The sequence below is a fragment of the Dreissena polymorpha genome, chromosome 11 (assembly GCF_020536995.1).
Source record: "Dreissena polymorpha isolate Duluth1 chromosome 11, UMN_Dpol_1.0, whole genome shotgun sequence".
Lineage (NCBI taxonomy): Eukaryota > Metazoa > Mollusca > Bivalvia > Myida > Dreissenidae > Dreissena > Dreissena polymorpha.
The window spans coordinates 65,772,466-65,787,469 of NC_068365.1; the positions used below are offsets into that span (position 1 = coordinate 65,772,466).

Consider the following 15,004-nt stretch of genomic DNA (forward strand, 5'->3'; position numbering starts at 1 on the left):
TAATATTACAAGTTTTAATGAAATTTCAAAAATGTGCACATACAGTTAGAGAAAGAACAAGGGAACAACACAACAACTTATAATCAAAATTTAAAAGTTTTAATGAAATCTCAAAAAGAATCTTTACAAAAAACATACGTCATACATTTTGTTAAGTGCAATACTCAGAAAAATGGCTGTGAAATTTGATCCCACTTAGCAAAATTAGAAAACAGACACACAAATTTAGCAAAGTTTGAAATCCAACGCAACACTTAGCAAAGTTTAAAAACAGACGCCACGGAGCAAAGTTTGAAATCGGACGCCATAAAAGACACCTATTAAAATTACAATACTTTCAATTATAAGGAAAACAGTGAGGAAATGTAAGCTTAGGTGATAATAAATAAACATATAACCTGAGTATTGAACACAAGATCTCTATAGTAACATATGTTTTGTTTGGGCATTTACCCTTTCCCACTCAGAAGCAGAGTGAAAATGGCTGTGTGCAAACAGCATATAACCAGAACAGCCTGCAGTAACTCGAAGTCTGTTCAGGTTTTATGCTGTTTGCTGCTCATTAGTAACTAAGGATTGGAAATGAAGCCTTAAAAACTTGAATACAGTAAGAAAGGTCTTTAATTAAATATAACTTTCTCAGGGACTAAAAATGGTTTAAAATACGTATCTAAAGGGTAAAGTGTTAAAGTTAACATAATCAATAACATGTTTATTTCACTAGATAAAAAAAACCAAGCAATTTAGCGATAGAACATGTTTAATTTAAATGTCTAATTAAAATGTTTCAAGGAATCCAACAATAAATTCAGAGAATTTATCGAATTAATATAGCTGTTTGAAAAACCATTAATGCCGTTTGTACGTTCCTGCTTACGTCTTATATAAAAGCCTTTAGTCAAGTAAAAATAAGTACTTAAAATGATTAATCTGAAGCTATAAAAACTTTCATCAAGTATTACAACCGTTCGAGCCATAAACAATTACTGCATTAAAACACATGAACAACATTTGGTACAGCTTTGACATAAATATATACAAGAGTGTAAGAGATTAAAAGAATAAATCACTCCCTGGGTGCAAAAAGGTACCATATGATATTGAAATTAGAAGGCACATGGTACCTTTTGCACCAATGGGGTGAAATTACAAAATACAATCATGGGAGTGAAGAAAAAAACTTGTAAAGACAAGTTAAAATTGAGCGCAAAACAATTGTATCTATTATACAAAAGTTACGCGGAAACAACTACTTAGTACTCAACATTCGAACATTGCAGTGAAACTAACTAAGAACAGTGCAAATGCATGCTTATTATGTAAGAAATTCACAACAGATTACAATTATGGTTACTAAAGTGACATTATTTCACAAACAAAATATTTCATTTATTTAAACGTACTAAAAATTTCAACATTCATATTAAGAAACTATTTCGTTTGTTTTTGTATTCAAAATTGTTACCTGCCGTCAGGTATTTCTTTTGTTTTTGTATTCAAAATTGTTACCTGCGGTCAGGTGTTACAAAATATCGCCTACAATCATTGTTGTTTATGCAGGTTTTTACAAAATATTAGGTTTTCCATTTTAGTTTTTCATAGTTTATGTTTAGTTAATGGTATTCATTCACTAATTTAAATTTTACATTAAATCTGCTCTGAGCTTTTTTCTCTGAATAACATAAATTTGATTATAAGAGAATAAATTTCATTATTAATTAAAACCCTTTTTGGTTATTCATTGCAAAATGGTTTTGTCAATGTTGTTACACTCCTAACCATACAGTTATTATAAAAAAAGGTTTAGTTTTACATTAATTGCCATTCTGCATTAAAAAGGAACAAGAACTTAAATCACCCAAATTATAATCAAAATAAATAAAAAGGGATCACAAACTTAGCACCCAAATTATAATCATAATACCTGGAACCACAATGTAATAAACTATCACAATAAAACATAATACTGCAGACAAAACAAAACATAACAAAAATGCTTACATTTATCTGTAATAATAAGCAATATATTAATGTATAAGACTATATGAAGACATAAAAATGTTCTATAAAACTGCTTATATTCTAAACTCCACTGCTCAGTCGATAAAAGTTAAATAGGGTCGCCACAGTGTAGTGGATATGGTGTCCGCCTAGCTATCGGGGAGGTCACAGGTTTGATACCCACTGTGGGAGCGTTCTTTAAATCTCCCCCATAGAAACCAAGTACTGTTTCTAGACCCACAAAACAGACCTGAGAGCGTTTCAAATAAACCCAAGGCTTGCTATGCAATCAAGCTAAAATAAATAGGTTTAACCCTTTCCCTCTTAAAAGCAATGTGAAAATGGAAAGTTTACCACTTAGAAACGTATTATGACGCATTTGTAGTCCTTTAGAAAGTGACATTTAATTAAAGACCTTTCTTACTCGATTCAAGTTTTAAAGGCTTCATTTCCAACCCTTAGATACTGATGAGCAGCAAACAGCATTAAACCTAAACAGACTGTGAGTTACTCGCAGGCTGTTCTGCAGTATTACGCTCGTTTCAAAAGCCATTTTCACTTTGCTTTTATGGGGGAAAGGTTAAACTCAGATAAAACAATTACAAACGCAATAATCAATGAAACAAATTTAGATGATAACAAGTCAAGTAACTAATCGCAAAATAATCACTAAGAAAATGCATAACAAAATATAATGCAACAACAAATAAGATACATTATCATATTGTTTTAAAATAAAATCCGTACATACATGTAGTAGGAACGAGACTGTTTGTTATAGGTCTTTGGAATGAATAATACTAATCAAAATGTGGATATTTATATAATTTTGTAAAGTACAGTACAATTTTCACAAATACAACGATTCATAAATGATTAGATAATGAATGGTGAACCTTTTACCACTCAGAAACGCACATTGACACATTTATAGTAATTCATTTAAAGTCATTCAGAAAATCAAATTAAATTTAAGTATTTTCTTAATATATTCACTTAATATATTTAATTTTGAAAGGCTTAATTTTGAACCCTAAGATACTGACGAGTAGCAAACTGCATAAAACCTGAACAGACTGCGAGTTACTTGCAGGCTGTTCTGGTTTTATGCTGTTTGCACATAACCATTTTCACTTTTCTAATGAGTGGGAAAGGGTTAAAGACAACTCTGGAAGATTCTGTTTGAAATATTATTCCTGAAGTTAAAAGGTCCAACACTCTTGTATGCACAAAAGGTCAAATGAAACTTTTCTTTATGTTTAGAAACTGTTCAAAACGGTACTTTAATTATTTTTAGATGCAAGTTATAACATAAACTTTCTTATAAAAATACACATCCTAGTGCAATATTATTGCAAATATGGTCCAAACTTATACCAAAACATATCAAAGTTACCATGAGATTTATTTCTTTTTACATGCAACTTAAATGCACCAAATTAGACTCAGTAATTGTTTTGTTTACTTACGATATAATGTCCTTAATTAAAAACCAGCAGTAACTATATTTGTAGTTTGGCAATAGATAAACATTTCTTATACAAACTGCATTATTTATATTAACTTGTTTTACATAAAATACATGTGTTTCTATCACTAATTATAAACCTTAACACAACATCAGTAACAGAAAGTGCTAAAACACAGCAAATGCTATGTGCTAAAAAAACATAACTAAAAATCAATTTGGCAGCAATATTCAACTTAATGCAAATGATTGAATGAATCCTGTATAATCTTTTTCAGGATAGTAAGGTTTTTCAATACAGAACAAGAGATGTGTTTGTCAGAAACACAATGCCCCCTATTGCACCGCTTTGAAGCCATAAATTTGACTCTGACCTTGAAGGATGACCTTGACCTTTCACCACTCAAAACGTGCAGCTCCATATGATACACATGCATGCCAAATATCAAATTGCTATCTTCAATATTAAAAAAGTTATGACCAAACTTTAACGAAAGTTAAAGTTTTAGGAAAGAAAAATACAATGGTATTTGACCTTTGACCTTGAAGGATGACCTTAACCTTGAATTTTCACCACTTAAAATGTGCAGCTCCGTGAGATACATATGCATGCCAAATATGAAGTTGCTATCTTCAATAATGCAAAAGTTATCAAACTTTAACCAAGGTTAAAGTTTTGGGACACACAATGAATGAATCTTTCGATCCAGGGGCATAAAAAAGCAATACTAATTTTCAGATTCTAAATGGGATGAATCTATACAAATAATATACACAAAATTAAAAACTCAACAACAAAACCATGATATGGTGTAAAAATGCTGAGAAAATCTGTAACATGATTGTTGAAAAAATTCAAACAAAGAAAACATATCGTCAAATATTATGTAGTTTTGAGGGATTCCATCAAAAATCATTATTTAAAATAATACTGGCAGAATTTCTATAGACAAAGAACAAAAGTTCATTGTTAACCTATTTAATACACAACACTGATACTGCAAACACTCATCAACGTTTACCGGTCTAAAGCACAAACTCATGCAAATGGTACCATTTAAACAAGAAATAATTGCTTTTTATTTACTTTGTTATTCTTTGTATGCTCTATCCACCACATTGAAAAACTTTCATAATGTTGCCGACCTAAAGTGTCTCTATCGGTTAGGTTCCTGAGCTGCCATAACACAAATTATCAAAGGCTCTGGGAGTACATATATATGGACTAACTACAAAAAAAAATTCAGTGCAAAAAGTTCAATATTCCTATCCAAACTGTAGCCCATTTTCTATTGTTAATTACTGTGACCTTGACCTGCCATGTCCCAAATACAATCCTAAGATAGGTCTTCATTAAAGCCTACTATATCTTAACGCCAACAATAAACCTATGTTTGTTTCCCCTTCTCAACCCATGCACAATAGGCCTGGGTTGGTAAGTAAGGATTTTTTTTCCATTTAAATTTTGAACTTGGAGATTCACTTAACCCTTTCCCACTCAGATGCAAAATGAAAATGGCTATGTGCAAACAGCATAAAAACCAGAACAGCCTGCAAGTAACTCACAGTCTGTTTAGGTTTTATGCTGTTTGCTGCTCATCAGTAACTAAGGACTATAAATTATGTGTAAGATTCAATGCTAAAACACTATGTACATGCACTACAGACTAGATTTAAAATGGACAAGAGTGTAAAATGTATCACTATACATTTTTGACATGTCAAAATGAATATACATGTATAATGATACTTATTATGACTCAACTAAAAATCTGACTATACTATTTCTTGAATGAAGTTCTCAATATTATGTGACTTGGTAAAACTCTGGTAATTGATGAAGCTTAAACTACCGGTAATATTTTACTTCGTATTACGGCTATCAAGCAATTATACACACTCATAGAAAAATAATTGATTTCTTATTTAATGAGAATCTTAACCTTCACAAAATATTACTTATTTTATAGATAAAAGAAAATAGACTTGGCAGAGAGAATAAAAAAGTGGATAATCAAACAAACTAAGGTATATTCTTAACAAGTGTTTTTGGCTTTAGTCGATGTAGTGAAATTTTTCAGACCAAACTAGGCTACTTATACAAACAAACTGGAGATTCCAAAAGACATCAGGCTCTGCAAAAGTCTGTAAGCCCTTGAGCAAAATTAAGCCTCAATTTAGGAGACTGGACAAAGGGTTTCTATCGCCAATTTGTTAAAAACAAAAAGCCACGAAATTGTGTAAGTTTGTGTTATTATAATTCAACCCCTTGGAGCAATAAGGTACCATGTGACATTGAAATTAGAAGGTACGTGGTACCTTTTTGCACCAATAAGGCGATATATGACCATATGGGCAATGCGTGGTAACACTTGAAAAGTCAAGCCCTGAAACAAAGAGCCCAGAGGAAGCTGGTCAGCAGTCTAGGTCCTAGACGGGACCACAGGCAAAGATGAGATGATGATCATATATGACCATTTTTGGGCTTCGTCCTGTTACGTAAATTGTAATTGTCTCCGGCCCCAGACATGGTTTGTTTGTTGACCCCGTTCTTCAATGGCGACGACAGTGGTGTGCGAGACTGGTGAACGGGCGTCGAGGACTCGGAAGACTCGTAGACGCACCTGTCAGTGGTGTCGTCGAATATCTGCCAAATATGACAACGTTTCAGCCTTACTCGGTGGGGTTAAACAGGACAAATTTACAGAAATACTGGGTTAATAACTTCATTACGTTAATCAAAATTGAAAAAAAATTGTTTAAGAATTGCAAATAATCGTTGCAGTTATGATATTTGCAGGAAACAGTAATACTAAACATTTACCAAGTTCTAACATATCCTTTAAATGCATGTTTTGATGATTTAAAACCTTGAAAATTATAGCGTTACATAAACGAACGATTGAATAACTCGGAGAGTTCTGCAGTTGTCGTTATATTTTGTAACATTTAAAGGATTGCTTATATAAAGTATAAAATACACTACAAACTATAAAGGCACATGGCCAAGTGGTTTAAGAGCTAGACTTTTACTCCAAGGGTCAGTGGTTTGAGCCCTGATGAAGATTCTTGTTTTTTTCAAACTTGTATTTTATTCTTGTTTTTTTTTTACCAGAGCTATTCAATTTCAATGTTTACATTTATCAATTTAAAGCATTTAATAACAAACTTCAATGTAAGCGAAAATCTTTAAAAAGGTTCCTTTTTAAGTCAATATTTGCCTGATTTTTAAAATGGCTATTTTGGTAATATTGTGTCCAATGGATTGTCTTTTGCACATACCTTCCAACATTTCCTTGCATACACCACACACAGATACACGCATAGACAGCTGCTTAGCATCTATAATAGAAATACATGTATATTGAGAATATTTAACTCTTTCAGTGCTGCAACCCAATTTTGAAGGCTTTTGCAAACAATTTGGATCCAGATGAGAGGCCACAGAACGTGGCGTCCCATCAGGATCCAAATTGTTTGCTATTCTGATAGTATTCTTTGAAAAAAAACGAAGAAAATGCTAATTTAAGAAATCCATCAGACAACATTTTACCAGACGACAAATTTCCCAGCATGCAAAGGGTTAATGAGAGCTGGAGAACAATTAGTCTCATTCTTGAAAAACTGACACTTTGAAGATGAGACATCTTCAATAAGATGTAAATGCATACCTAGACAGAAATACCCCTAAAATGTGTACTAAAAAAGTTTGTGTGCATTGATAATGAAACTTTGAAGAAATTCAATAAGATGTAAATCTAGATCTAGACAGAAATTCCCCTAACATTTGTACAGAACAAGTCTGTGGCCAGTGATAATGAAGCTTCAAAGAAATTAAAAAAACTTTCAATGTCGATCTAGACAGAAATACCCTGCTCCTTTTTTGTTCCCAACAGCTGCCCCTCTGGGCCCTAAATGATTCATCAAGTTAAAAGTTTAACCTTGCTCTGGGAAAATGGGGTTTAATGCATGAGCATGACATGTCATCACAGACAAGCCTGTGCAGTCTGCACAGGCTAATCAGGGACAACACTTTCTGCCTCGACTGGATAAATGTGTCATCCCACATTTGCCTGTGCTGACTGCGCCTGCTGACCTGCGACTACACTTAACACAGATACCTGCTGACCTGGGACTACACTTAACACAGATGCATGCTGACCTGGGACTACACTTAACACAGATGCATGCTGACCTGGGACTACACTTAACACAGTTGCATGCTGACCTGGGACTACACTTAACACAGATGCATGCTGACCTGGGACTACACTTAACACAGATACCTGCTGACCTGGGACTACACTTAACACAGATGCATGCTGACATGGGACTACACTTAACACAGATGCATGCTGACCTGGGACTACACTTAACACAGATGCATGCTGACCTGGGACTACACTTAACACAGATGCATGCTGACATGGGACTACACTTAACACAGATGCATTTAGCCCTGATTTCCCAAAGCGAGGCTAAAATGGGCCTGCGTCACGTACCTGTATTACTAGCCAGGTAAAGACATACATGATCTCAATGGGCCTGCGTCACGTACCTGTATTACTAGCCAGGTGAAGACATACATGATCTCAGTCTGTTTGAAGAGCTCTCGACCAAACTTCACACATATGATTGCCTCTGTGAACGTTATTGCACTGGAAATAGACCATCAATAAAGGCAATTGTGGTTTATTCATACAGGGTGCAGGATCAGGTGACTTTATGAGGTTCACAAGTTGATGTTAATGGATGTTAACACACGGGTATTAAAGTGGTGCTTTTTTTTCAAATAACTTTCTAAAACAATTTTTCTGAAGAATTTCATCTATTGCATAAAAGACAGTTTTTTATGCGGCTCATGGCAATGTGAAAAACATCAGAATTACTTTATTTCATAAACTTGTGTTCTTGGCCAAAAATCTGATTCACAAACACGGTTATGCTGCACACATCGTGAAATTTTGGCACTGATTTCAGACCTATTCAATAATGTATTCTTAACTCTTCAGATATCTGCACAAACTGCAAGAAAAACTATCCTATATGCACTAATGATTTTTTTTTAAATAAATAACGTCATTATTCCAGCAAAATTCTCCAGTTAACTCTCTTACAAGCTGAATTTACAGTGAAAAAAATCCATAAAATAAATGGAAAATTTGTTTGATTTGGTGGAATATCGATTTTAATTCACTTGTGATCATATAAAAAAAATTTTTTTACTCGTGGCTGGGCAACTAATGAAAAAAGTATTTTCTATGATGAATCATGATTTAAAACAATATTCCACCGAATTCAACAAACATCCTCTATATATCCATTTGCATAAAGTTCTGTGTTAAAAAAATAAAAAAATCATTTATGTCTCACAAATGATAATGAGTTTACAGTAACAAAAAAGACACTTGTTCAAAGTGCTGTACATGCATGTCAGTGTATGAACAGTTTAAATCAGTGTTCCAGCTAGGCCTAAATGGCAGAGCGCAGGACCCTGACACCTAAAGGTCCCACCCTGCCCACTCGGACCCCCGCCAGGCCCTATTTGTATCTGACCACATTAGTATACAACAAACTGTATTCAAAGTTTTAACAATCAAATTTATTTTCCTCATTAATACTTATACATCTATGAAGTTTCATGTTGACATCTTATATAGTTTTTGAGATATAGCTCTAAAAAGTGTTCGAGACAGACAAACGGACAGACTGACGGACAACGCTTTAACTATTATCCTCCGCCTTTGGCAAGGGATTATAAATTTTCTCAGTCTCCACAGTTAAACTTATTTTATTAATGATATAAGCAAAGTTGTAAATGAAAATACATTTAATGTGAAATATGTATTTCATATTTGATTTACATTTTAAACATTATATTAAAAATACTCCACAAAGTTAATATGATCACACGTGCTAAAGGTTAACAAGAGAGCAACCGTGCCATTTTCCAATTCTACCTGGAGTACTGTCAATAAAGAACAAGATGTGTTTGTGAAACACAATGTCCCCCTATATGACGTTTGACTTTGAAAAATGACCTTGACCTTGTGAAGGATTACCTTGACCTTTCACTACTCAGAATGTGCAGCTTCATGAGATGCACATGCATGCCAAATATGACGTTGCTATCTTCAATATAACAAAAGTTATTGCAAAATGTTAAAGTTGGTGCAAACAGACCAACAGACAGACCAACAGACAGGGTAAAAACAATATGTCCCCCACTACTATAGTGGGGGACATAAAAATTCCTCCTATTTATACACACAAAGATGCTAAATAACATATTATGCAGCAGGCTATAATAACCAGTTGATAGATTGTAGCCTCCGTCTGGGAAAACAGGGCTTAATGCATGTGTGTGTAGTCCCAGAATAGCCTGCGTAGTGAGCACAGGCTAATCAGGGACTAACCGTCTTCCTCAACTGGATTGTCACAAAGAGGCTACTTCCTAGAAACAAGTGTTATCCCTGATCAGACTGCAAGAATTGGGTCGACACTACACAAATGCATTAAGCCCTGTTTTCCCACAGCGTGGCTCGTTTCTAAGAAATAATGAAGTGACATCATACCAGAACACCCAGCATTGAGTACCGACCCTCCTACATCGAGTGTCTGTCGTATATACATAGAACTGCCTGAAATATAAGACATATATGGAGGCATTAGAGCTAAAGTCAACCAAAAACTAGAGGATTTCCATCAACCTGACGTATACATTTGCACTGCTTTGTAAGGCGTGTTCAATGGCAAAGAATTTAAGAATGAGTAGATTGCGGGGGATTTCTAATCCTCTTAACATCTGCATTTACTGAGAAATTTAGCAGAAGTTGAAACCTAAATTGTATTCCTTTTTATGTAAAAACACAAACTGACCAATATTGTTAATAATACTAATTGAACTTGTTGACAATATTTTAGCTTTGCATAAATACAGTTTTTTTGTGGAGAACAATTGCATGACTTAACAAGAGATGTGTTTGTCAGAAACACAATGCCCCCTAATGCGCCGCTTTTTTTTTTGACCTTGAAGGATGACCTTGACCTTTCACCACTAAAAATGTGCAGCTCCATGAGATACACATGCATGCCAAATATCAAGTTGCTATGTTCAATATTTCAAAAGTTATTGCAAAACTTTACTGTAAGGTTAAAGTTTTGGGACAGAATGACGGAATGACAGACAGAAAGAAAGACAGACAGGCCAAAATCAATAAACCCCCGATCATTCGATCCGGGGGCATAAAAAGATATAAACTTTTCCACAACCCCTACATTGGATTTCTTGCTTTATTATCCCCTGCCATAGGCAGGGGATATTGTTTTGGCGTTGTCCGTCTTTCCGTCCGTGGGGCACTTTTGTGTCCGGAGCCATATCTCAGAAGTGCTTTGGCGGATTTAATTGAAACTTGGTATGAGTATATATATGGATAAGAGGATGATGCACGCCAAATGGCATTGTACACTATCTGTTAATAACGGAGTTATGGCCCTTTGTATCCTAAAACAAAATTGTCACAAAACCAGGTTTTCAATGTGAAAAAAAAGTCTGATAAAGGGAGACAACTCTAACTGAACTGATTGTTTATAATTAACCCCCTTTGATTCAAAATGAATCTATTTTGTCGTGGCAACCTTGACCTTGGAGATATTGACGTAATTCTTTCGTTTACACACCTTCCCATGACGGTGAACAAATGTGCCAAATGATTTTAAAATCTCACAATGAATGACATAGTTATGGTCCGGACAAGCTCATTTATGGCCATTTTTGACCTTTGAACACAAAGTGTGACCTTGACCTTGGAGATATTGACGTAATTCTTTCGCGCGACACACCGTCTAATGATGGTGAACAAATGTGCCAAATGATCGACAAAGTTATTGCCTGGACAAGCTTGTTCCGCCCGCCCGCCAGACCGCCCGCCTACATTCACCAATCTAATAACCATTTTTTTTCCTTCGGAAAACTTGGTTAAAAATGCTTTTTAGCGGAGTGTCAAATATAACACTTTTGTGTCCAGAAGCATATTGGCGGGGGATATGAATTCAACCAAATTGCTTGTTACTTTTATGTTATATTATAAAATAGCAAAAATTGGAAAACAAATCAGCCTTGTACAGATAAAGTGAGGGTTAATGCATGTGCGTAAAGAGTCATCCCAGATTACCCTGTGCAGTCTGCACAGGCTTATCAGGGAAGACACTTTCCTGATTAGGAACAAGGGCTGTTTGTAAAACATGCATGCCCCCCATATGGGCTCTCCGTTGTAGTGAGAGCCATTGTGTGAATATATTTTTGTCACCGTGACCTTGACCTTTGACCTAGTGACCTGAAAATCATTAGGGGTCATCTGCCAGTCATGATCAATGTACCTATGAAGTTTCATGATCCTAGCCATAAGCATTCTTGAGTTATCATTCGGACACCATTTTACTATTTCGGGTCACCGTGACCTTGACCTTTGACCTAGTGACCTGAACATCAATAGGGGTCATCTGCGAGTCATGATCATTCTACTTATCAAGTTTCATGATCCTAGGTATAAGCATTCTTCAGTTATCATCCGGAAACCATTTTACTATTTCGAGTCATCGTGACCTTGACCTTTGACCTAGTGACCTGAAAATCAATAGGGGTCATCTGCGAGTCATGATCAATCTACCTATCAAGTTTCATGATCCTAGGCCTAAGCGTTCTTGAGTTATCATCCGGAAACCATTTTACTATTTCGGGTCACTTTGACCTTGACCTTTGACCTTGTGACCTCAAATTAATAGGGGTCATCTGCGAGTCCTGATCAATCTACCAATAAAGTTTCATGATCCTAGGCCTAAGCGTTCTTGAGTTATCATCCAAAAACCATTTTACTATTTCGGGTTACTGTGACCTTGACCTTTGACCTAGTGACCTGAAAATCAATAGGGGTCATCTGCGAGTCATGATCAATCTACCTATCAAGTTTCATGATCCTAGGCCTAAGCGTTCTTGAGTTATCATCCGGAAACCATTTTATTATTTCGGGTCACCTTGACCTTGACCTTTGACCTAGTGACCTCAAAATCAATAGGGGTCATCTGCGAGTCATGATCGATGTACCTATGAATTTTCATGATCCTAGGCCCAAGCATTCTTGAGTTATCGTCTGACAACCACCTGGTGGACGGACCGACAGACCGACCGACAGAACGACATGAGCAAAGCAATATACCCCCTCTTCTTCGAAGGGGGGCATAATTACACTTTCCGCTTAGATTTTCGTTAAAATGACTTCCTTTAAACCACAATACAATAACAGCTTCATAAAAGCTGAAAGTGTCGTACCCTGATTTCCTGTGCTGACTGCATAGGCCAATCTGGGACAACACTTTACACAAATGCATTAAGACATGTTTTCACAGAGCGCAGCTCAATGCCGTTACCTGATGGTAGGTGCAGATATGACACTTATAAGGGCCAGACGTATCCAGTTCAACAGATGGGGTGGCGGCACCTCTAGTACATGTTTTAGGAAGAAAGTGTTCAACTCCGCCAACTGAAAAAATAGTATGACAATGTCTTAAATTAGTTCAAACCTATCTAGTTTTGCTCAATGCATCAAAAGACATAGGTTTATTGAAAGACTCTTGAGTCCGTTTTCTGGGTAGAACCAGTACTTGGTGTCTATGGGTGGATCTAAAGAACCCTCGCAAAGTGGGGCATGAACTCGTGACCTCCTGGTCGCTGGGTGGACACCATATCCACTTAGCCAATGTCTTAAATTGAAGTGTCATCTTTTGGGGGCTAAGTAGTTCATTTATTGTGGGAATATAGCGGCAATGCTTTCGCAAATACATTTAAAGATAAAGTATATGGCTAAAATAATGATAAAATTGATAGCATAATTTATTGCATTTGTGAGCACTCAAGATTACAAATGAAAACAAGAGCTGTCTGAGGAGAGTGCGCTCGACTATTCGAGTGCTTGACAGTATAACGTAAGCCATCATGGGGAAATAGTTCATATTCAATAATTTATTAGATGATCTTTCAAAAAAAAAAAAGGAAAACAATTTTTTATAATTTTTTTTTGGGGGGGGGGGGGGGGGGGGGTTGAGAGGGGGTATAATGTGGGGTGTGGTCATTTATTAGACGATCTTTCAAAAATAGAATAAGGAAAAAAAAATTATTTGGGGGGGGGGGGGTAGGGGGGGGGGGGAGATGTATAATGTGTATAATGTGAGGTGTGTTAACTTATTAGATGATGTTTAAAAAAAAATGGGGGGAGGTAGGGGGCGGGGTAGGGGGCAGGGTAGGGGGTGGGGGGGTGGGGGGGTGAGAGGGGGGTATAATGTGGGGTGTGGTAATTTATTAGATGATGTTTAACAAAAAAAAAAATTGGGGGGGGGGGAGATTGAGGGGCGGGGGGAAGGGAAGGGATTCTGGGGAGGGGCGTGGGGTATTGTTTGGGTGGAATCCATTGTGGTATTCAGGTAAGTGTTGTTTTGTCAAAGTAATAATAAAATGTGATCATAAATAAAGAAGTGGTCTGCTCTTGTTTATAGGTTGGGGTCATGTTGGTAAACAAGTATGCAACATATAAAAGCAATATGTCAAAGAATATAGGAAATATTTGGGGTAGTACGCAAACTTTAACATAGATTTATCAATAATATGCATATTCTAAGTATAAAAGGGGCAATTATTATGACATTATGTTCGATAGAGTTGTCTGTTCTTGTTTATAGGTTGGGGAAATGTTGGTAAACAAGTATGCAAAATATGAAAGCAATATGTCAAGGGACAATGAAAATAAATGGGGTAGTACGAAAACTTTAACATTTGCTGCATATTCTAAGTGGAAAAAGGGCCATAATTATGACAAAATGCTTGAAAGAGTTGTCTGCTCTTGTTTATAGTTAGGGTCATGTTGGTTAGCAAGTATGCAAAATATAAAAACAATATGTCAAGGGACAATGAAAATAATTGGGGAAGTACGAAAACTTTAAACATTTGCACGCTAACGGAAACGCCGACGCCGGGGTGAGTAGGATAGCTCCACTATGTATATTTCATATATTATCAGACCTGTTTACCCTACCGATTGCTTCTCAGTAGTATGTAGGGCATCTCTCAGTAGTTTTGGGCTGTTGTCAGTAGTTTTAAACTTTTCAATCATTTTGAGCATTAAAACACAATGACTGGGTCACATATCAGTTTAACGGTACATTAAGCATTAGATGAATTTACTTGCTAATCATTTAATCTGTTAAGTGATTTTATTTGCTTTTATTTGTTACAGCCTGTGCCATTTGGATTGGAAAAATTAGCGCGATTAACCATGAAATCGAAAAAAATAGCGAGATAAACCATGAAATTGGGAAGCATTAAGCATTATAAATATGATTATAAGTAGCACAATTAAAATTGTTTTTAAGTGCATGTTTGACAGCATTTTTATATTATAAAGTGCTGCTTTAATGTCTTCTTACAATGAAGACAATATTTAGTAGATATCTATCCACATGCATATTAAACTTGCAATAATCTAT

At 35.6% G+C, this 15,004-nt stretch overlaps 1 protein-coding gene across 1 annotated transcript in view; it reads right to left on the bottom strand.

The window, feature by feature from the left end:
* Positions 1–15,004, bottom strand: part of LOC127850778 (phosphatidylserine synthase 1-like) — a 34,813-nt gene continuing 19,809 nt past the window's right edge. The window contains exons 8-12 of the mRNA XM_052384079.1: positions 12,896–13,008; positions 10,045–10,110; positions 8,028–8,127; positions 6,752–6,811; positions 1–6,116 (exon numbers count right to left, since the gene is read on the bottom strand). Of these exons, the coding sequence (XP_052240039.1) occupies positions 5,934–6,116; positions 6,752–6,811; positions 8,028–8,127; positions 10,045–10,110; positions 12,896–13,008 (522 nt within the window). The 3' untranslated portion in view covers positions 1–5,933. The remainder of the gene's footprint in view (positions 6,117–6,751; positions 6,812–8,027; positions 8,128–10,044; positions 10,111–12,895; positions 13,009–15,004) is intronic.